Genomic DNA, 23803 nt, shown 5'->3' on the forward strand with positions numbered 1-23803 from the left:
GTTTTGTAGGAGGAAGTTCAGAAAAAAAAAGATGCTGAAGACATGGACTTCACTTATGTCAGCGAAAGCATGCTGTTCAAAAAACAAGAACCAGTAGGGGAAGAAAGTCCAGGTATGTATGTTTTTGATAACTGGCGATTGTTCTCATGCGCTAGCTTTTTTCCCCCTTAGTAGCAGTTTGTCTATACTGTTGTTTTGGTATTCAGTGGAATCCTCGTGCATGATATATATTTATATATGTCATTTATAAGGTGCTGTTAGGCGGAATCCTGTGCAGTGCCCTTAGGGACCACTACACACAATTAAGACCACAGGTGGCAATACAAGCTTTACCTTTGGTACAACCCTTTACTACTCTGTCAGAGTGGTAGCAGTGGTGGAGCAGCCAGGCTTATCTCAAGAGTATATGAGCAGTAGCAGAGATTACACAAAGGCACCACAATTACTGTGACTCAAGCAAACACTGACTGAAGGTTTCAGGTAGAAAAATATAAGTGCATTTATTTTTAAACCATTCGTTATAAACACAACACTTCTATTAAACTTAAACACAAACCACACGTCAAATATACTACAACTAACCAATTCACTTTGTACAGTATGTCTCAAGGTAAGTAACCTGTGTTTGAATGAACCAGTGTTATGAACAAAACACGTTACCGTGAATACGATTGCGATCACTGTTTGACAGTTCGGTCTACTAAATAAACGCGTATCCGTGACATGAAATGCTACCGGGGCAAAAACACATTTCGCACCTGAGATACCCAGAGGGAGTTGGAGGCAAAAATCAAAGGCAATATTTCAGTTAGGCAGACAGAATCGAGGAACACTCAGAGACAAGAGTTCAAAAGTCAAAGGGCCGGAGCAGGGTCAAGTGACACCGGGGGGCTGTTGCCGAAGATCACACAGTCAGTTCACGATTCAACGTAGCCAAGAGTACTTTGATATTGTCAATGTTCGGAAGCAAAAGTTATAAGGAGGAGGGAGGACAAGGGCAAGCCTTGGAAATGAAGAAAAGGGGTTCACCCAGTTTCCTCAAGCAGAACACAGTACCTTATTCCAATGGTGCAGCTGGTGCCCTGGCAGTTGTTCCTGTTGGTTTCCCGCAGACCCACGATTCTTGGAGCTTCGTTGTCAAGGAGGATGTCTGAAGGGGGTCTGCACCACATAGGGATGAAGCCGGCAGCAGCGACAACTAATAAAAGGTGCGCTCCTTAAAAACAGGAGAGGCTCTTCAAATTGGCTATCCGGACCACTACAGCCGTGTGCAGCGATTTCGACCAAGGAAGAGGATCCTCTGGCTGTCCCCTCTGTCTGGTTATCCCCACCAGGCTCAAGGGAAGAAGACTCCGGACTGGATCTTCTCTTAGTCGTTGAAGGGTAGATAGCTCAGGACTGCAGCAGGGCTTCACCGGGACGGGATAGTTGCAGCAGCCATCATTCTCTCCGCTTCTCTTTGGTTCCTTGTATTTCCAGTGGCGACTCTCTGACTTCTAGCCCAAGAGACCCACCTTTTATGCACAAAACCCCCATTCACACAGCCTGGCTATCAATCACCCAGCAGGGGGTTGTCCAGCCCGGACAACCACCTCATCCAATCATGGCAAAGTGCGACTTGGGTTTCCTAGGATACCCTGTGCAGGGGGTGACTACACCCCTCCCTCACATTCAGCCCACCTAGACACCCAGGCGCCTGGTCGAGGGCTTCTGAGCAGAAGCATGCCAAAAGACGGTGAACAAAAAAGGCGAACCTAGTTTGCCGCTCAGAGTAAAACACAAGAAGGACTTTAACAAAAAGAAATGGCGAATGAACCCAACCGGAGCCAAAAGAAAGACAATTTGGTCCAGCGGGTTTATGTTCGAGGCTAATCTAATAGCCAAGAACAATACCACGTTTATCTAATATAATCGCGGTAGGAAAGTTAGGGTAGATACCACTGCCACCAGCCAAGGAGGTACAGGTAAAAAGGGATGTGAATTAACCCTTTCCAGTACTCCATGGAAGATGGGGCTGTACTGGATCTGTGATAGATTGACTAAGTAAAGTTAATGGCAACTTTACCCTTTTCTGGGGGACTGTAGACAGCCTCAGAAATGGAGTCGGGGGAAGTCTCAAAGACAACCCTGTGCCACGGCACTGAAGGTGCTGGGTGACACACAAAAAGAAGGGGGCTACTGAGGTGGTGTACTTCAGAGTCCACAATCAGAAAAACAGGGAAATACACATGGCAAAACATAGGTAAGGGTGGGGGAAAAGCTCACACTCTTACCAAGTGGAAAAAAATAAACTCTAGAAGTCCAGCAAAGCTGCTGGGGGACTCACTAGGTGGGGGAAATTAGCCATAAATGAGAATCCTCCCTAACACGCGCCTGTACATAAGTGTTTCTAGGCGCGACAAGACAAGGAGGGGGGAGCACAGAGTGAGGACAAAACAACGATCATACTATGCCTTGTGTCATTTAGATCACGCACGTGCGGGTGGGATGATAAGTCTTTTAAGTCCTTCTAAGCTCTTCATTCCTTATCTTTATTAATGGTTTTTAGTTTTATATTTACTTGCCAAAAAGTCATCAATCCCATGAATCTCTTTACACAAAAGATTCATTATTTTTTCCAAGAGACCGCAAATTCAAAAATTTGACATCTTCCGGGTTTTAAGAAGTGTTGGGACTGCGGGTCCAAGATGTCGTTGACGGACTCGCATGACGCCTGCCTCTGGTGCCTCGGTGAGGACCACGACACGGATGACTGTGTAGATTGGCAGTTGCTTACATCGAAGGCCTTGCGGGAGCGTTAGAAGAAGCTTTCTGTAGGTAAGGTGGCCAAGCTCCGGAAGTCGAGATCCACTGGACTTTCGACTGATGATTCGAGGGGCGAATCTCTGCATCGTCAGCGTAAGACCGGGGGGGGTCTCGGTCCAGGAGTAGGTCCCGCCATTCCTCTGCCTCTTCTAGGCATTCACGGAAGCGCGGTCACTGGTTGCCTTCCCTGTCCTCGTCTGAGGACTCCGCCCGCCGGCGGGTTGCTTGTCCCAACAAGCATTCCACTCCTGCCGAATGGGATTCATTTCAGTAGGAGATGATGGCGATTTTACAGTCACAGGGCTCCGTTCCGTTCGCGCCGTCGAAAGACGCCGGCCGTGACCGTGCTAGAGACACCACTCGCACGCCTTTGGGCTCGAGTGGTCGTCGTGATCACTGGGTGCCTTCGAGGTCCCGGTCGGACAAGGATAGTCGCTCTAGACATGCCCGTTCCAGGTCCCGGTCCTCGACGCCCTCAAGACCGTCTGAGCCTGTGAGGTCTTCGAATGAAGACATCGACGCCTTCGTTGCCGAGGTCGTCGAGGGACTCTCTTGAGGCTCCGCCTCCGAGAAAGCCGTCAACTCCATCGGCACCCAGGCTGTCGAAGGACACGCTCGGGGCTCCGCCCTCAAGAACTGTGTCGAAGCCGTCAGCGCCATGCTCGATGCCGATTCCATCAACGCCCTCGACGCCTTTCGAGGCATTTTTGTCAGAGGTACCCCGTGGGACGGTTGAACCCCCTAGAAAGGCTCTGGCCAAGGCTAAAAATGTGTGTCCCTTTTTCTGTGCCCTCATTCCAGCCTCTGGAGTATATTTCTGAGGTGGATGAAGGATCTGAGGAAGTGATGGTTCCTGATGCGGTACCTGACGAGATTTTATCTGGTCATAGCCAGATTGAAGACCTGCGTCAGTCGTTGCACGACGCCAGTGGTCTGAACACCTCTCCGGAGGTGGAGTTCAGTAGGCCTGAACCTGGCACCCATGCCGAGTCCTCGTACTGGCACCTTATGTCGAGGGTAACGGAATACTTGGGGTGGTCTGCTCCACCAGTGGATTTTCTGCAGGATGACCTGGCGGATATCCTCGACCAAGGTCCACCAACTGACACGGTACTGCCATTCCACATGGCCTTGCAAAGAAGGGTGGCAGCGGCTTGGACTGCTCCGGAGAGTCTCCTGGGGGTGAGCAAGTCTTTGCCGCGAAAATACCGACCAGCCAGTAGCGACCCCTGCTAGTTGACCACGCACCCCACTCCGGAGAGTTTGGTGGTGCAGGCGGCTATGGCCCCAGCAAAGCAGGCATCGTACCCTACCATCCCTCCTGATGGGGACGACAAACGTTTTGATGGCTGGGCGAAGAAAGTGTTTTCTTCGGGGGTATGGCTTTACAGGCAGCCAACTTCGTGTATGCCTTGTCACGTTTCACGCACACTCTGTGGAACTCTATTTCGTTAGCGGCCGATCATATTCCTGAAGGGGAGGAACGGGATGGTTTTCTTGCTATTGTGCAGGATGGCAAGGATGCCATGTGTGAGTCCGTTCAGTCGGGTCTGGACATGGCAGATTGTGTCAGCCGCTCCATAGAGGCGAGCACCGTAATACGCAGGTTTGCGTGGTTGCGGAAGTCGGGGTTTGCTCATGATGTGCAAGCCCGGCTCCTCAACATGCCCTTTGATGGTGAACGTCTTTTTGGAAGCAAGGCTGACGAGATCCTTGAGAGGTTGCAGACCTCCAAAGCTGCAGCGAAGTCGTTGAGCGCTATGGTACGCCAACCTCTGCCTTTTCGTCCTAGGGGACAGCAATGGAGGGGAGGTTCCTTTCGATATTACTCATCCTTTGGAAAATCGAGAGGAGCTGCAAGTCAAAGGGGCCACCGTAGGAGTACCAGAGGTGGAACACAGGGTACTCGAGGTGCCAAGGCCGCTCGGGCAGTTGCCTCTTTGCCCTCAGGCACTGCCGCAGCCGCTTCAGCTTAGTCATGAGGCCATGTCCCATGGTTCGCCGGTTGGGGAAGGCTGGCGCAGCTTCTTGTAGAGTGGCGTGCCATTACTTCAGATGTGTGGGTTCTGGAGATCATAGCCCACGGCTACTGTCTTCCTTTCCGGCAGAGGCCTCACGACAATCCACCCGGGAATCCCTCTTTGAAGAGTCTGGATCCGCTCCTTGCGCAGGAAATATAATCCCTGCTGGAGAAAGGCGCCGTAGAACTGGTGCCTGTAGCGGAGAGGAACAAGGGATGGTATGCCCCTTATTTTTTGAAATTTGAAGATAGACGGGGGATTGAGACCCATCATGGACTTGCGCGGTTTGAACAAGCTCCTCAGGAAGGACAAGTTCAAGATGGTTACTCTTTCTCAAGTCCTCCAGGCCCTTCATCTTCAGGACTGGTTGGTGTCTCTCGACCTCAAGGACGCTTACTTTCATGTGCCGATCCATCCCAAGCACAAGAAGTACCTGAGGTTTGCGGTTGGCGACTTGCACTTTCAGTTTCGGGACCTGCCGTTCGGATTGACCTCCGCCCTGAGGGTCTTCACCAAGCTCATGGTGGTGGTGGCAGCGTATGTCAGGAAAGGGGGGGATTCACGTCTACCCCTACTTGGACGATTGGTTGATCTGGGCGCGCTCTCCCGAGCAAGTCCTGGATCATTTGTCCGTCACTCCCTTCACAAGCTGGGCTTCTCCCTCAACTTAAAGAAGTCCCACTTGACGCCAACTCAGCAGCTCCAGTACATCGGAGCAGTGCTCCACATGTCCCTGGGGCAGTGTTTTCCTCCCCAAGTGAGGGCACATCACATTCAGCAGATGGTGCACAAGTTTCAACATGCCCAGAGTCTCCCGGCGTTCGAGTTCCTGAGGTTGCTCGGCCTCTTGGCATCCTGCATTCTTTTGGTGTCAGAGGCCAGATTGCGGATGAGATCTCTGCAATGGGCTCTCAAGATGCAGTGGTCACAGTCCTCCTGCAGGATGTCAGACCCCGTTCAGGTGCTGCCCTCCGTCACCCAAGACCTTCTGTGGTGGGCCGTCGAAGGCAACTGATGAGGGGGGCTCCATTTTGGCTACCCTGTCCGGAGGTGACGATTGTGACGGACGCATCCCTCACGGTATGGCGAGCTCATGCCAATGATTTGACAGTCAGTGGTCGTTGGTCTCTGTCGGAGTCAGGACTCCATAACAGTCTGCTGGAGCTGAGGGCCGTCAGGCTAGCCCTGAAGGCTTTTCTGCCGACTGTGCGAGGAAAGAATGTCCTGATTCTGACGGACAACACAGTGGCCATGCACTACCTCAACAAAAAGGGGCGGGCAGGGTCACTTCCTCTGTGCAGGGAGGCGCTGCAGCTCTGGTTCTGGGTCATCCAGCAGGAAATTTCGATCTCGGCAGTTCATCTGGCCGGAGACGAAAACGAGACGGCGGACGCTCTGAGCAGGCAGAGAGCGATCTCTCACGAGTGGTAGATGGCTCAGGAGATTCTGCTGGAGATCTTCGCCCTTTGGGGGACCCCACAAGTGGACCTCTTCGCCTCCAGAGTCAAATGGAAGTGCAAAAGGTTCTGCTCGCGGGAATTTCCTCCAAGAGGAGCCTTAGGGGACGCGTTTGTGGTGGAGTGGTCCTTCCCACTGCTGTACACGTTTCCTCCAGTCCCCGTCATCCCGCAAGTGCTGCAGAGGTTGTGGAGGTTTGGTTCCCGGGTGATCCTCACTGCTCCGGCATAGGCCCAGAGGACGTGGTACCCAGACCTTCTCGACTTGTCCATCTGCCCTCCACGTCGTCTTCGCTACCGAGACGATCTGCTCTCACGGGAGGGGGGTCAGGTTCTCCATCCAGAGGTCAGATCCCTCAACCTTCACGCTTGGCATCTGAAAGGTTGAGGTATAAGGATTGGGACCTCCCTGAAGATGTGATGGAGGTGTTGCTTTCGGCCATACAGCCGGCAACAATGTCCCTGTACCGTTGCCGTTGGAGGAAGTTCTGCGACTGGTGCAGGGTTAAGAATGTGGATCCTTTTTCATGTGACATTCCTGTGGTTCTGTCCTTTTTGCTTTCGTTAGCTCACAAGGGCCTGCAAGTGGGTACCATTAAAGGTTACCTGGCGGCTCTGTCCGTATTTAAGTGCTTGTCTGAGGAGTGTTCTTATTTCAAAATTCCTTTAATTTCTCAGTTTCTGAAAGGGCTCACTAATGTGTTCCCACCGTCACCTTTCCAGGTTCCCGGTTGGGATTTGAACCTTGTTCTAAAGTTCCTAATGGGTGCTCCACTTGAGCCTTTACATTCTTGTCCTTTGATACTGTTAACCCTTAAAACTGTATTTTCATTCATCCCATCGAAAGAACGTTACCAGGTAAGAGAGTAACTTGTTCTATGGGAGGAAGGAAAAAGGTGGGAAGAAACCCTTTTAAAGGGACAAAGAGAACATAATATCGAATCACAGTGAGTATAGATGAAAGTCACGGTTGCACAAGTGCAAAGACATTTAGTCTTTGGGTGTAGTTTGAGTGCAGGGAGTTTGTCCTGTTTGAGCTTTAATTATTAAATGTTCTTTTCAAAGACATTTCCTGAATTTTAAGTGGTTCCCTGCCGTTCCCTAGTTGAATGGTAAATTCATCCATAAAGTGGTCCAATGATGGGCAGTCACCTCCCTCATGATGGAGGTTATTTTATTTTTGAAAGAAGCCAAGCATAGCTTAATCCCTGAGGAGGATTTTCTTGTTCTCTGGTGGGATTTGTTTCAGATTTTGCTGGTCAGATAATTCAGACACCTGCCCCAATAATGACAATGTACAATCCAAAATGTTTGGACTAAAATGTGTCTTGCGACCGGGGGTGACATGGACTCTCAACTTAATACCTGTGTACAGTCTAGTATTACTGTTCTGAAGTAAGTGCAGTTACTAATACTCTGGCAATAACTAGGCAGTACTGCACAGGAGCCCTGATTAACTCCACCTTCTGTGACATTTCCAATAGTGGAAAGATGTGTTTGTAGAGATGTAGTTGATATATCACTCTTTGGGCCCACAAGATACACTATGCAATAGACTGAAGTTCACAATGTCTGCATCCTGAATATCTTACTGTTTTTATTCTGGTATGGATGGAAGGATTATTAGAATGTTGCCATGATAATAAAGATATGAATTCTCCAGCTTCATGGGGTAATTTTATATGTAATCAATTCCTGACAATGAGCACATTTATAAAAAAAACCTGCTCTCTATGGTGTATTTGCTAAGCGACGACTGTGGCGGCAGAACTTGCATGCCAGATGATCAATATTAAGGGAATGGTTCGCCCAAAAATTTTTATTGCCCACAAAGGCAATAATAAAACAAATATATTTGCACTTTTTTTTTCAAGTTCCTATGTAAATTTTTGAGCAATTGAAGCTCAAAATTTACAAAAGCAAGCAGATGGGGGCATCCATTTTGTGCAATCGATGCCCGCCTGTGCTCGCTTTTGCTTTTGCGGCTCTAATGAAGGAAAAGCCAGCCAGCTGTAGTAAACAAATGCTACCACTGGGTGGCTTTTCCTTCATTGGTGCTGGGACTCGCAGGACGGAGACCGGAGACTATAGGCGGAAAAGCTGCAGCTGCATCTCAGTAAGTGCTATTTTTAATTTAAAAAAAGCACTAGCTGCATTTTTTTTCTAAGTTTCCCTGGCTGGAGGAGCCCGGAAAAATTAGAAATAAAACTGCAGCTTTAAAAAAGTTGTATTTATGTTTGCGGTAGCTTCAAAAGCTACCGCAAACATAAATACAACGTTATTGTGTTTGAAAACGCTGCGGTTTTTCTTTCAAAGTTTCTCAGGCTCCTCCGAGCCGGAGGAGCCTGAGAAACTTAGAAAGAAAAACAGCAGCGTTATTGAAACACAACCGCGTTGTGTTTCTGCCTGCCGTGGCTAACACTTTGGGTCTCCGGTGCTCCCCCAGGGGAGCACCGGAGACCCAAAGTGAAAGCCAAGGCAGGCAGAAACACGACGCGGTTGTGTTTTCATGCCGCTGTGTTTCTGCTTGCAGCTGCTTTCCCATTTGGGGCTCTCGGGCTCCCCGGGAGCCCGAGAACCCCAAATGGGAAAGCAGCTGCAAGTAGAAACACAACGGGTTGTGTTTGCATGACGCGGTGTTTCTGCTTGCAGCAGATTTCCCATTTGGCCTTGTTTCGAAAACGCTGCAGTTTTTTTTTCTAAGTTTCTCAGAGGAGCCTGAGAAACTTAGAAAGAAAAACCAATGAAGGAAAAGCCACCCAGTGGTAGCTTTTGTTTACTACAGCTGGCTGGCTTTTCCTTCATTAGTGCCGCAAAAGCGAGCACAGGCGGGCATCGATTTCACAAAACGAATGCCCCATGTGCTTGCTTTTGCAAATTTTGAGCTTCAATTGCTGTGTGAGTATATTTGTTTTATTAGTCCACTACACCTTAGGATCGACACTGTCTACTCCTGGATGCGTCACAAGTGTTTAGAAGTGATTATGTAATCAAAGCATTGTGATTTCAACTTACTGTATATTAGGCTTCATTACGTTTTCTTTCTGTGACCCTCTTAACTTTATTGTTCCTCGGCCACACAGGTATTATCTATTTTATTTGTTACTCACTGCACCTTTATTCATATTGTATCATTTTTTGATGCCCTTTTTTTCTTTTTGAGTAGGACGGCTTCACCAAAGGTTTAGCAGAATCAGTTTCCTCCCAGATATTTCCCCATTGGGAAAACATTAAAACCTGATTTCAACAAATATTACTGTCTCAACTCTAGAAAGTGACAATAATATTTGGAGGCACTTTCTACCATAACCGTTTTACTTGAAATCTTGCTTTGCAACGCCAGTATCCTTTTACAAGTTTTTTTTTGTTTAAATGTTTTATTGATTTTCACAACAAACAAAACATAACCATCACACCCGACATTTTAGGTACAAGCTTCTTAGCATATATTTACATGTTATTTATTACTGTCTTCCCCCCACACCGCACTTTAACTCGAGCTTCCACTTCAATTTCTCGGATTTCCTTTCTTTTGGGGTTAATCCCCTTCGCCATTCTCTGATGTTTCATATTCACTAGAATTGGCATGAGAGGCTCTCGACAATGTGGCTACCATTTGTCTCCATGCTATCAGAGGTCCCACTTCCTCGTCCTCCCCTCTGCTGGCTGCCTCGTACCATGCTACTGTCTTGGCATCTGCCCATTTCAGGAGATCGTTCCACCATGCCTCTAGTCTGGTCCTGTGAGCTGCTTTCCTACCCATGGCTATTCTCCTTTTGGCCAGAAGGAACAAGTTACTTACCTGTAACTGTTGTTCTCCAGCATGGGTCTGGCATGGATTCACATGCTCATGAATATTCCCCGTCGTCAGGCTGGGAATCCTCGGTAAAGAAAAAACCAGTATCAGTTTCGTTTCTGATCTGTCTTTCGTAGTAATAACCAATCACTGGTCTCTGCGTCATACTGACCACAGCCAATGACTGCCCTCTACCTAAGCACCGCCTCTGGCAGCCATCTTCAGATTTGGAAGCACGTGAAGTGGCAGTATGACCAAGTGAAGAGCCGCAGAGGGGTAGGCGGGAGGGTTCGCATGTGAATCCATGCCAGACCCATGCTGGAGAACAACAGTTACAGGTAAGTAACTTGTTCCTTCTCCAGCATGGGGTCTGGCATGGATTCACATGCTCATGAATAAAGAATACATAGCAGTACACACATGCACAACCACGGGAGGTGGCAAAGGCTCAACATTAAGCATCACATCAACTCAACATTAAGCATCTTACCTCCTCACCAGGCTCACCTCAGGCGAACAGGTTGCGCAGCACTGCTTGGCCGACCCTGGACTCCTCCCTGGAATCCCGGTCGACGCAGTAGAATTTCGTGAAGGTGTGCGTCGACCTCCACGTAGCAGCCCTGCATATGTCCAGCAGGGGCACACCAGATAGGAACGCCGTGGTAGCTGCGATCGCTCTGGTGGAATGGGCTCTCGGACGGCCAGGCAGCGGTCGGTTTGCCAACCGGTGACAGTACATGATACAGCCGGAGAGCCATCTGGAGATGGAAGCCTTCGAGAGAGCCTTCCCCTGATTGACAGGTCCAAAGTTCACAAAGAGTTGTGACGTCTTCCGAAAACCTTTCGTGCGGTCCACGTAGAACTTCAGCGCTCTAGCTACATCCAGCGAGTGCAAAGTCCTCTCAGCCGGCGACGAAGGCGACGGGAAGAAACACAGGTAACACCAAGGGTTCGTTGAGATGAAAGTCCGACGGTACCTTGGGCATGAAGGAGGGGTGCGTCCTGAGCACTACCCTCGTGTCGTGGAAAGTCAAGTACGGGGCCTTGCAGGAAAGGGCCTGGATCTCTCCCACTCGTCGTGCGGAGGTGATGGCCACGAGAAAAGCTGTTTTCCACGATAGAAACTTCAACGGGGCCGAGTGCAGAGGCTCGAACGGAGGTCCCATGAGCTTGGTCAGCACCACGTTGAGCTCCCACGCCGGGGCCGGAGCCTTCACCGGCGGGAACGATCTGAACAGTCCCTTCATGAACTCTTTCACCAGACGATGAGACCACAAGGACGTCCGGCCCGTGGTTCTGGTGTATCGGGAGATCGCAGCAAGATGAATCTTGATGGACGCGTGTGCCAGACCAGCTTTGGCCAGCGTCAGCAGGTACGGCAGTACTTGGGGAGCCGTAATCCGTAGAGGGTTAATCTTCTGTGCGTGGCACCAGACAGAGAACCTCTTCCATTTGTGTCCGTAGCATTTAAGAGTCGAGGACGCCCTGGCCTTTGCAAGAACCTCTCTGCAATCGGCCGGTATGTCGTATCCTCCAAACTCTAGCGCTGCAGGAGCCAGGCCTGCAAGTTCAGCGACTTCGGGTCGTGGTGGAGGATGGCGCCTCCTTCCCTGGAGAGTAGATCCGCGTCCGCCGGCAGCTTGATTGGCGGGGACGCCGACAAGTCCAGAAGGTCCGGGAACCATATCTGCCTCGGCCACGCAGGTGCGACGAGGATCATCCTGCACCGTGACCTCTTGAGCTGGTTGACGAGCCGGATTAGCAGAGGCAAGGGAGGGAACGCGTAGAGGAACAGGCCCTCCCAGGGGAACGAGAAAGCATCGCCCATGCTCCTCGTCTGGGGAAACCTGCTGGCGAACCTCCGGCACTTGGTGTTCGTCGCCGTCGCGAACAGGTCTATCTGGGGTGTGCCCCACCGTCGGGAGAGGCGATCCACCAGATCCTGCCGTAGTTCCCACTCGTGGCACGAGCGCAGCTCCCTGCTGAGTGAGTCGGCGATGGTGTTTTTTATCCCTGCCAGATGAAACGGCACCAGAAGAATCCCTTGGGCGACGGCCCAATGCCACAGGTCCTGCGCCTCCTTGGACAGCGCTGGGGACCTGGTTCCGCCCTGTTTCCTGATGTAAAACATGGTGGTGGTGTTGTCGGTGAAGATCCTCACCACCTTGCCCTTGAGGGACGGAAGGAAGGACCTGAGGGCCCAAAACACTGCACGGAGCTCCAGGACGTTGATATGCAGGGACTTCTCCGTCGGGAGCCAGAGTCCCCTTGCGTGCAGATTTTCGGTGTGCGCTCCCCACCCTTCTAGGGAGGCATCCGTGGTCACAGTCACCTGGTGGGCTGGGGTCTGGAAGTCCATGCCCGCCGTCAGATGCGCGCGGGTGCCCCACCACCGTATCGCTCGTCGGAAACTCTCGTCGAGCTTGATCCTTTCCTCGAAGCTGCCCGTCGTCTGGATCCAGCGCGCATCCAGGAATTCTTGCAACGGGCGCATCCGGAGCCTGCACATGGGAATGAGGTAGATGCAGGAAGACATCATCCCGAGGAGGGACTTGATGGACCTCACCTTGGCCGCGTCGGCCACCAACATCCGTTGCACCTTGCCCAAGATGGTCCTGGTCCTCTCCTCCGACGGGGAGGCCAGAAGGGACACTGTGTCGAGCCTCGCTCCCAGAAACAGTGCGACTTGCGCGGGCACCAGGTGGGATTTGGCGTAGTTCACGGAGAATCCCAGGTCCGTGAGGAGTTGGACGGTCCTTGCCGTGTGGACCACGGCGAGCTCCCTCGTCTTGGCGCGGATGAGCCAGTCGTCCAGGTAGGGGTAGACGTGAATCCCCTCGCGGCGCAGCTGCGCCGCCACCGGTGCGAGGCACTTGGTGAAAACCCTGGGTGCCGACCGTAGTCCGAAGGGAAGGGCTTTGAACTGGTAATGACGCCCTTGGACCACGAATCTGAGGAATTTTCGGTGCCCCTTTAGGATGGGAATGTGGAAGTAGGCATCCTCCAAATCCAACGACGATAGGAAGTCTCCTTCCTCCAGCTGACCCAGGACGTGCTGGAGGGTGACCATCCGGAACTTCTGCGCCTTGATGAACTTGTTCAGGCGTCGCAGGTCCAGGATGGGGCGCCATCCTCCCGTCTTCTTCTTCACGAGGAAGTATCGCGAGTAGACTCCGGAGCCCCGAAGCCTCTTTGGGACGAGTTCGATGGCGCCCTTTCTGAGCATCGCCTTTACCTCCAGGAGAAGTTGAGGGATGTGAAGTTCTTTCCTGGCCACGGGGGGGACGCGCGGGCACCTTCTTTGAAACTCGAGCGCGTGGATGGATCCTTCTTTTCTTGGTAGGGGGAACACCAGAAGGTCCCGGTTCTGGATCCCCCGACGGGAGAGGTTCCTCCGTCGGTAACGGTAGTCTCGTCCTTATCTCGGAGCATAAGGACTGTATAGCCAACAAAATGGCCGCTGAGTTGTCTTGCGGCGCTGGCAGAGGGGAATCCGACGGGCGAGCACCTGCGTCGGGGCCCATTCCGACGGGCTGGTCTTGTTCCACGCCTAGGCCGTGGCTTAAGACCTCGATCAGCTCCTCTTCTGAGGTTGAGGCCGAATCTACGACGACGCCCTGCCCCCCCTTCTTCTTCCCCACGGAGGGTTTCACGGGGGTCCTATCGATGGGCACAAAAGAAGACTCCCTCCGAGGAGGCAGGGAGATTCTAGGCCCCGAGGCCGCCACCACTGGTGCAGCCTCCACAGGCTGGGCCAGGGCCGCCGCGACCGTTTCGATAGAGGGCTTGGTCGAATGGATCAAGGCCTTCACCACCTTAGGTGCGCTCACCGCCTTATCCTTGAGGGAGGGGGCACTGCCACGCTCCTCCTCTGCCTTAGAGCTCGACCGGGGCCTCTCCAGGAGCTTCGCCGGGTGCTCGGCCTTCCTCTTACCCGACCCAGAGCGTTGGCTCGTGGTTGATGGTGCCGGGGAGGGTGCGCCCTGCCTGGCGCCCGTAGAGCCCGACCGTTCGGCGCTCCCGGTGCCAGCGGACTCGCGGTGCTTGGCCTTATGTTGGGCCCCCGTCGCCGGGGCGCCCTCAAAGGTCTTAGAAGACCGCTCAGATTTCTTCTTCTTCTCGCCAGACGGGCTCTTACCCTCCAGCCAGCTGGCGAGACGTTGATGGCGGTCCTTCATGGTCCGTTCCGACATGTTGCCGCAAAACGCACAGTCCTTCTCCACGTGCGTCTTGTCCCCATGAAGGCAGTAAAGGCAGAAAGAGTGTTCGTCCTCCTTGAAGACGTTCTGCAGCTGGCATCCAGGGCAGGCCCTGAACAGCTTTCCGGGCGTCGAGCTTCCCTTCTCCTGGGCCATCTCCGAGACCGGGCCTGAGAAGCTTCTGGAGTCCTCCGAAGTGTAGCTCGACGAATCTTCACCCTTGAGGGGCACAGATGAATCCGACACGGGTCCCCGTTGATCGGATGTAGGATCGGTGGAGCTTGAGGCTCTTTTGACCGAAAGAATCGAAGTTTTTGTGAAAAAGCGCGAAAAAATAGCACTAACGCTCGAGAGCAATAGCACGAGGATCCCAACACATGAACGTGCGGTAAAAATCTGAAGATGGCTGCCAGAGGCGGTGCTTAGGTAGAGGGCAGTCATTGGCTGTGGTCAGTATGACGCAGAGACCAGTGATTGGTTATTACTACGAAAGACAGATCAGAAACGAAACTGATACTAGTTTTTTCTTTACCGAGGATTCCCAGCCTGACGACGGGGAATATTCATGAGCATGTGAATCCATGCCAGACCCCATGCTGGAGAATGTAGGCCATGTCCTTGAGTTTGCTCACAAGTTTCAGGTTGCATGGTCTCGTAAATCCCCCCACCATGCATGCCCATACGGATTCCACATCTGGCTTAATTCCCTTTTCAGATAGTCGTAGATTGACTTCCTCCAAGAATTGACCCACCTCCGGGCACGCCCAGAACATATGGATCACCCCGGCATCCACCTCCCCACACTTGGGGCATTTTTGTACTTCTGTACTCCCAAATCTGGTGATCCTTTGGGGGGTCATGTATGCCCTAGGGTGACATATAACTGAATCTGCTGCAGCCTCGCATTCCTAGACACCTTTTTATGATATCTCTGGGCTCTTTCCCACTGCCCATCTTGCATAGGTTCTACCGCGTCCTCCTCCCAGTCCCGTCTCAATTGGAGCAACTCCACTCTAGACATCACCAGTTCATAAATCCGGGATATTTCGTTCCCCCCCTCCGAGATATCGTACATCGTTTCTATGGCAGTGTCAGGTTGTTCTGCTAGTACTATTTCGGACCACGTTTCCTTCACCCGTTTAATTATTCTAGTATATGTGATATATTGCTCCGTATATACCCCAGTGTAGTCCACTATCGTTTGGAAGTCCAGTGCCTTTCCCTCTTGCCATATAACTCCCAAAGTTGCTAGGCCTACCGGCTCCCAGTGTTTGTGGATCCCTTTCCTCAGTTGCTCATCCACCCTGCATATCGCCACAAGTGGCGCCTGCAAGGAGCATGGGGTCGGGTTTCCCACAGCTCTGCACGCTTTGCGCCATGTTTTCAGCCCAGGTCCAGCAATCTTGATCGCCCATGCAGTTCTGATTTGGGTAGCCATATCGGTTCTTTTAGGAAATAAGGGTTGCATTCGCTCCTAAGCATCTCGTCTTCTGACAGCCATCTAGCGACATATTGTAGCTGCCCTGCCAAGTGGTATATCTCAAAGTTCGGCAGGTTTATGCCCTCTCTGTCGTACGTATTCTGGAATTTCCATAGGGCTACTCTGTTTCTGGAGTTGTGCCACAGGAAACCTATACATAAGCTTTGGAGTTTAATAAAAAAGCGTTTGGCCACCATGTATGGGATATTGGTGAAGAAGTGTAATAGCCTAAGCAGGACCACCATCTTGAGGAAGGCCGCCCTTCCCACCATGGCTAGGGGGAGCTTTGCCCAGAACCCCGTGCTATTTTTTATACCTTCCACTGCCCTCTCCGTGTTATGTTTGTGCTTGTCTACGATCTTGTGATATAAATTAATCCTCAGGTATCTGAATGTTCTGGTCTGCCAGGCTATCTTCCCTTTTACAAGTTCATTAGGTTATAGCTAGAGCGGAGGCAATATTGAGAACATGCTTGTTCTTTAGCTCTCCAAAAAGTGTTATGAACGCACTTTTTCTGGACTTCGTACATTTTGAAGGGTTTCTGCTCTACCAATTGGTGATCTGAAAGAGTATAGAAAAACTGAACCCATTTTCTAACTTTCTAAGGAGAGTTAAAATATTAATCAACACTACAACAGAGGTGATCAGGTTAGGATAACTGAACTGTGGAACTTTTTCAAATGTATCGCCTAAACCCCACTCTTGGTTCAAATGTCCTATGCTTAAAAGTCCTCTCCCCCTAAAGAGACCCTAATCTAATGTGGCAAATGGAGGGAATTGTGCCCTTCTCCCTAAGGGGAAGCCCCACCACTCCCCTGTGAGGCTAGGGAGGTGAGCATGCTCTGCAACATCCTCCCTATGGGTCGAGGCAAGTGGGACCTCACCGGGAGAGACGTGGCCTTTTGGGACAAGGTCTCCCGTTCCTGTGAGGAACTCCCTACACCAGAAAACATGTGGCATAAATGGGACTGTCAAACCATAAAAACTATCAAAACTCGAACGAGGAAGGAGCTAACAGATGCTTTTATTTGTAAGAAAAAGAAATGGTCTCTTTAAGACGAAATATCCAATCCACTGAGACGAGTAGATTAAAATATGAAGATTTGCCAGACATGAAGCAAGAAGATGGACAAGAAGCGAGAGAAGAAGTTGTTGCCAAGCAGGGGAGGTCCACTGGTTACATGACACAGAGAGGAGCCGGATCTGCAAAAGGACGCAGAGCCTACGAGATACAAACTTGTTGGGAGGTAGCAAGGAGAACGCTGATCAGCCAGCATAGCTGTGAGGCTAAGAAGGAACAAACTGAGTGGGACTTACGAAGCTGAGGGCCTGAGAAGGAGCAAACCGAGAGAGGGTTGAAACGTGTTTGTGGGGTGACCACAGTAGAATCGTGGTGGGCAGCGGGACGTAAAATAGCACTGATACCGCCACTGGGCAGCCGCAGCAAACTGCACAATCCCTTTTACCCTACCGAGTCGAAGAGCAGACGAACGAAGAGTAAATGTGAATAGACGCTGGGGATAGCAGAATCGCCATGCGGTGGAGGAGAAAAGCCGACGTGAAGCCTGTAAGAAGCACAGAGAGGTTTTCTGATAAAGAGGAAGGTAACAGGAAACCGGGAAGGCGCATGAAGATCCGGAACTAACATTATTTAAACTAGCTAACTCGTCTTGGTGTTCCGAGAAAGCTGTGAGAGGAAGTTTGTTGAAACTGAACTTTAAAAGAAAACAATAGAATTCCCTGAAGTGGGGGCTAAGGGAAATGTGAATTCCTTGACAAACCTGAACTGTACGAATGTAAGGAAATGTGAAATAACGTATCCTGGAAAAGAAGAAACTGAAAGTGAGAAAGGTGAAACGTGAATATTCATGAATGTGAATGTTATGAATAAAAGAGAGAGAGCTATAGAGATAGTTGAAGGACTGAATCATAAAAGGGAATAGATCTCTACCTTGCCAAGCAGAGAAGATCAATTTTGCAGCCAAAGGAGATGAATCGGAAGTAAGAAAGCGAGAATATTATGAGTGGAAAGCTTGAATAACCTTAGGGATAAATCAATCTGAATCAAGGACACTTAGGCCCAAAGTGGGAAACAAGTGGTCCAATTTCAGAAAATAACTGTTTGAACTGATAAAAAGAGGGACCAAAGAATCTGGAAAGATCATCTATTAAGAAGATGAGTTTGGAAAGCACCAATCAGGAGTCATTCTCCTGCTCTTATGTTTTGCTGAATTAGTGATAGGGTCAGATAGCTAGAGTTTGGACAGTTGACATATTCTTTTGTACATTGAGAAAGACAACTGACAAAGTACCTTAGTTATTCCTCTAGGTAGGGAATCCACCATAGAGATAGGGATAGTTTGTCCTTTATATGTATTATTTAATAAAAATCTAAAGTAACAATGTCCTTAAACTGTCTAAGTTCTAATGATCCTCCACACTAACACAAGAAGTTTCAAATAGTGGTCAAAAGAAAGTCCAAATTTAATCTTGAGAATTCCATTTGCCACCAGGCTTCCTTAATCTAATATCAGGTAATCCAAACAGATCAATAAATAAATAGATTGACTAAATCAAAGTTCAAACCTGTACGTTAAAAGTCTATCCCTAATCCAAGCAATATTAACAAACCACACTTGGCCTGTTCAGCCTGGGCCCTTTCACTGCCTTCTCTTTGCCCAATGCTCTTTTTGTGCAAGCATTCTCTGTCGAGTTGAGCGTTCCAGTCGCTCTGCTCCTTGAGCACTCCTCAGCTGCTTCTCTTCCTGATTGTGGGTCCTTCTTCACCCTGCCATTCAGACTCTGTTCCGGTTAAGTGTTTTGGTCTCCCCTAGACAGACATTTTCATGCTATTTTCATCAGATCCCTCCTTGACCACAGGATTCACCAACAGGTTCCTCCTAAACCTTGGCTCTCTTTCTATTCACAAAAGGTTCCTCTTGGACCTTCTTTCTAATTAGTTATAACAGGTCCCACCTGATCCTAAGCTTTCTCCGGGTAACCAACAAGTTCTTCCTGGACCTCTGCTTCATCTGAATTCTCAACAGGTCCTTCTATCCCACAGTATCGTTAATGTTCGTAACCGGTCCCTCCTAAACCTCTGCTTTCTCAATGTTCACAGCAGGTGCTTACTGGATCTCACCTTTCTCAATGTACTCAACAGGTCACTCCTGGACCTTGACTACTTTGTGTTCCTCTTGGTTCCCTCCAGAACCTTGGCCTTCTGAATATGTAGCAAGTCTCCCTGCTAGACCTTAAACTTAACCTCAGTGTTGCTGGTGGAGTTTGTATCCTTGGAAGCTCCAGTCTCCACGAGGCGAAGTGCAAAAATCTTCCCCTTTCCAGGTGCTTTGGTTAATCCAGGCTACATTCCCGCAGTGTCCATCTTACTGGGATTTCACAACTTTTTGTAGAGTCTGGTTGGATTTTACCAACAAGCCCTCTTGGCATATGTATCCTCTTCCTGGCTGTTAGGCAGAATCCTGTGCAGTTCCCTTAGGGAGCACTACACAAGATTAGGACTAATCTTGTGTGAGAGCAATAAATCCCCTTTGGTATCAGTCTGTACCACAAAGATTTAGTTGGTAGCTGTGGCTGAGCAGTCACACTTATCTCAAGATGGAGATAAGCAGTATTCAGGTTTTACACAATAGGCCTACAAGACCATGGTACAAGGTAACACGGACCGAAGCTTTGTATTAAACAGTAGTTATATATTTATTTTATACACCTCTAGTAAAACACATGTATCACAGTCATCAAGCAAGTTAAATTAAGTCAACGGAAAAATATACACACTCCCAAGTTAAATTGTAGATCAAGTGAACCAGAGTGAAAACTGAGCAAAACGGCAGTGACAACTACACACAAGGGATCCTCTAACAATTCCTCACAAGGGAGGGAAAGCACAAGTTATATAGAAATAGTCTCTTACACACCCTAGCAACACTTCCCCTAAATTTGTGAACCAGTTTAAGCAAGACAGTGCATCCGTATAGACAATACTTAAATGAAAACTGAGCAAAATGGCATTTCACAAGGTTTAGAAAAGGGAAGGAAAGGGTAGTTGTAAGAAATTGGTGCACCACACAGTTCTAGATGAGAATCAATCTAAAGAAGGCAGGTCTAACAAATGTAGCCAGAGTCAGTTGGCCTGTGCCAAAGTTAGTGGTATTGGGCAAGGGCCCAGGAGCAAAATGTTCTTGTAGCTGCAGTCAAGTCTTTAGTTAACGATGTTGAAAAGGTGGATGCAGAAAGTGAATAGACAATGTTGAGAGAGGGGCGGCCAACCCAACACGTAGGTAAAGGATTTAAAACACCTTTAGTGCTACCGCGAAGAAAGGGCAGCCTGGCGGAACAATGTACCTTTAAAATGAAGAAGTGGCTCCTGCGGTGGCATTTGTTCCTGGTAGTTCCTGCACTTCGGGGGATCCAGCAGAGGAAGAGAGGCTCTGGTCATGGAGGAAGGTTCGAGTTACTGCACTACCCAGGGATGAAACCAGCCGCGGTGCTGCCCGACGAATAAAAGGTACGCTCCTTTAAATCGCTGTCCGGGTGGACTGGTGCCTGGCTATCCGGCCTCCGAGTACAGGGTACGGGAGATTCGACCAAGGCAGGTCCGGGAAGGCGATTGGCAAACTGGTTGGCCCCACCAGCTCAAGGAAAGAAGGCTCTTACAGATGAAGATCTTCTCTCGTCGTGTAGAGAAAAGTGGTGAGACGCTGCAGCAGGGCTTCACCGGTGGTTCAGTCATTGCAGATGTCTTTGGCTTCTCTCCTCTTCGGCTTCTTAGTTCCAGTGGCGACGTCTTGCTCTTCCAGTCCTCAGGGCCCTGCTTTTTTGCAAAAAGATCCCCATTCGTACAGCCTAGCTGTCACTTGCACAGTGGAGTGGTCATCTTGGCGGGAGACCCTCCAGCCTATCAGGATAGAGTGCGACATGGGTTGCTGAGGCAACCCTGTCCAGGGGTCCTACTCCCCCTCCCACACAATGGACCCACCCCGGACTCAGTGGCGCCGAAAGGAGGGCTTCTTGGCAGAAGCCAGCCAAAAGGACGAACAAAGGATCCCCGACCTGGGTTAGGAATTTAGAGTAAGACACGAGAAAGAAGTTATATTAAAGTTCTGGCAAATAAAACTTACCGGAGCCAAGTTAATATTAAAATGCACCGGCGGTATGTTAGAGGCTGTCAGAAAAGGTGGTAGCCTCGAACAATGGGAAAATGCCATAGGGAAATATTTGCTGTCGAATATTTATGGTAGTAACCACTGCCACCAGCCAGAAACTTTTGAGAGAGGGACTGTACGGTACACTCTCGAAAATGAATATAGGGAAAAACCTATTAACCCCTTCCAGTACCTCCATAGTAAGATGAGTTGTACTGGTTTAGTTCATAGGATTCAACTAGTAAAGTCAATGGGGACTTTACATGCCCTGGGAGACAGTAGTCAATCCCAGGGTATGGAGTCTATGTTTGGGGGTCGCTTCGACACCCCTGTGTCACTGCACTGAGGGTGCTGTGTAACACATGTGAATAAAGATGGTTCCTATGGGGTTGAGAACGATCCCATAGGCAATAAACACAAAAATAGCCTAGAACACACATAGCAAAAATGCCTAAGAGTGGGAAAAAGAGTCTCACTCTTAGCAGGAAAAAAGAAACAAACCCTTCAAATCCAGCAAAGCTGCTGGGGGACTCTATAGGTAAGGGAAATTAGCCATAGAATGAGAATTCTCCCTAACACGGTCTCTCCCCAAGTGTTATGTCTTCCCTAATGGTTGGTTTTAAGCCCCAAGGCAAGCCGAGCCGTAAAACACTTGACACTTGAGATTTTAGCAAAGCTGCCTTTATTAATGCAGCAGATGGTAGTACGTGTGGGGGTTACCGCCTATCCGTCCCTGGCTTCAAATATAAATCAGCACTACAACAAAGGTGATTCGGGCAGGATAAATAAATGATGGAATTTCCTAAAGGGGGGATCATATACCCCACTCTAGGTTCGGATGCCATATGCTTAAAATCTCTTGTCATCTCCTGGAGACACTGAGCTTCCCTAATGTAATAGCAGAAGTTCAAACCTATACTTTATAAGTGCATCCCTAATTGCCCTCTCTTTGCCCAATGCTCCTTTGGTGCAGAAACCCTGTGTGAGGTTGCAGGATGCTCCTTCCTAGTCTCACAGCTTCTTGAGCACTCCTCAGCTGTGTTTCTCCCTGGTTTTCGGTCTTTATTCACCCTGTCATTCAGACTTCTCTGCTTCAGTTTCCCAAGTGTGGTGGTCTCCACTAGACAGGCCTTTTCATGATATTTTCATCAGATCCCTCCTGGACCTTAAGATTCCCTAACTCCTTATCACAACAGGTCCGTTTGGATCGAAGCGTTTTCAATGTTCTCAACAGGTCCCTCCAGGACCTTGGCTTCCTGATAAAACAGCAAGCTTCTCTCCTAGGTGTTTGCCTCAACTTTGAGGTTGCTCGTGGAGGTTGTAGCCATGAGACCTCCAGTACTCTCAAAGTGAAGTGCAAAAAGCTTTCATATTCCGGGCGGTTGGATTGAGCCAGGCTCCTTTCCCAGAGTGTCTACCTTGCTGTGATTCCACAGCTTCTTGTAGAGCCTGGTCTGGTTCCACGAATGAGCCCTCTTGCATACAGTATTCTTCTTGGAACACTGCTGGTATGAAGGGAAAAGGGACCAGCATGTCCACATCTCTCCGGATATTGTCAGAAGAAGCCCCATTATGGTTCCTCGCTCCACTTACCAGTCCCCTTGGTATTACTAGAAGAAGAATTTGTCTTTCAGTGATTGGCGTAAATATCGTCCTGGATGGAAAGCGCCAACTCCAAGATGGCAAACCTGCACAGTAAGCTCCGACATGAACACGTAGTTTGGTGCTGACACATCATCACACTAACATAGCACCCGCGGTCTAGGAGCATCCAGGAAGACTGAGACTACAAGACGGAGGAACATCAGGTGAGCAGCGCATCGCAGCTCTCCTAGATTCGTTGCATACACTAGTTTCCCTGCTCCTTACCTGTCATTTCTGCTCTTGAAATTCTGCCCGTCGTCCCTTTTTTCTTGCTCATTCTGGCTAATTCATTACATATCCTTCTCTGCTTTACCTGTCTTACCCGGTTTCAAATTCCTATCTACAACTTCCTGGTGGTGCCTTACCCGTTGTGCATTGCTGGGAGTCCTTGGACCTCAGCCTCCTTCTCCCTGGACCTGGCCCTGGTTTCATCTGCAGGTTTTTTTTTCCTGCCACAGAAGGGTGTTGCTTCTTTGGACCCCACTCCTTGAGTAGCATCCTGCCTTCTGTTCCAATTCAGAGTGCGAGGTGGCTGCTCCTTTTCCTTTCCAGACAAGCCTTGTGAAACCCTGAGGCTGTGCCCGCTCTCAGGGCCTGTCTCGTCCCTTTGATATGCCTGTCGGCTGGAAAGAGGAGGTCTAGGCCCCCGGTATGGGGCAAAGGATGGCGGGCCAGGCACCCGGGAGAGTGGAGACACGCTGGTCCTTCCTGTGGGCAAGCCAGAAAGATGTCAATCCCCCGGTTGCCAATTTATTTTGCCGAATAGCAACTTCGCTGAATTGTCTTGGGCCGTTTTTGCTACTTTTATTTACCACAAACAGCAAGGTTAGAGCCACTGTAGCCCCCGCTTCCCTTTCCACCCTTTACCCCAACTTACCTTCTACCTGTTTGTGGTAAAAAGAAAACTGCAAAAACGAATTTGGTGAAGTCGCCTTTCGGTAAGTGGTATATACCAACCCCCTGACACCCTCAGGAGGATCTCGATAGCAGCACAGACTGAAAGGAGAGATGTGCAATGGTGGATGCTGCACCCCTTCCTTGTTAATGAGTGCAGAGTGATCCAGATGCAATAATAGCTCTGTGCAGGGAGTTGTGAAGGCATCATGAAAGAGGATACAGACAACAGATTCTAGATTCAAAATAATCAACTTTATTAACTTAAATGTCAGGATCTAGAAAGGGCTAACTTGCCCTATGTTTTTTTTTATAACATATTTTATTGGTTTTTACAACACA

At 49.6% G+C, this 23803-nt stretch overlaps 1 protein-coding gene across 3 annotated transcripts in view; it reads left to right on the forward strand.

Moving 5' to 3' along the window:
• Window positions 1-23803, forward strand: part of RBBP8 (RB binding protein 8, endonuclease) — a 2310314-nt gene that overhangs the window by 1682626 nt on the left and 603885 nt on the right. For all 3 annotated transcript variants that reach the window (XM_069620894.1, XM_069620893.1, XM_069620895.1), the window contains exon 14: window positions 10-112. In XM_069620894.1, coding sequence (XP_069476995.1) covers window positions 10-112 — 103 coding nt within the window. The remainder of the gene's footprint in view (window positions 1-9; window positions 113-23803) is intronic.

This window comes from Ambystoma mexicanum, chromosome 5q, assembly GCF_040938575.1.
Source record: "Ambystoma mexicanum isolate Mex_15411 chromosome 5q, UKY_AmexF1_1, whole genome shotgun sequence".
Taxonomy (NCBI): domain Eukaryota; kingdom Metazoa; phylum Chordata; class Amphibia; order Caudata; family Ambystomatidae; genus Ambystoma; species Ambystoma mexicanum.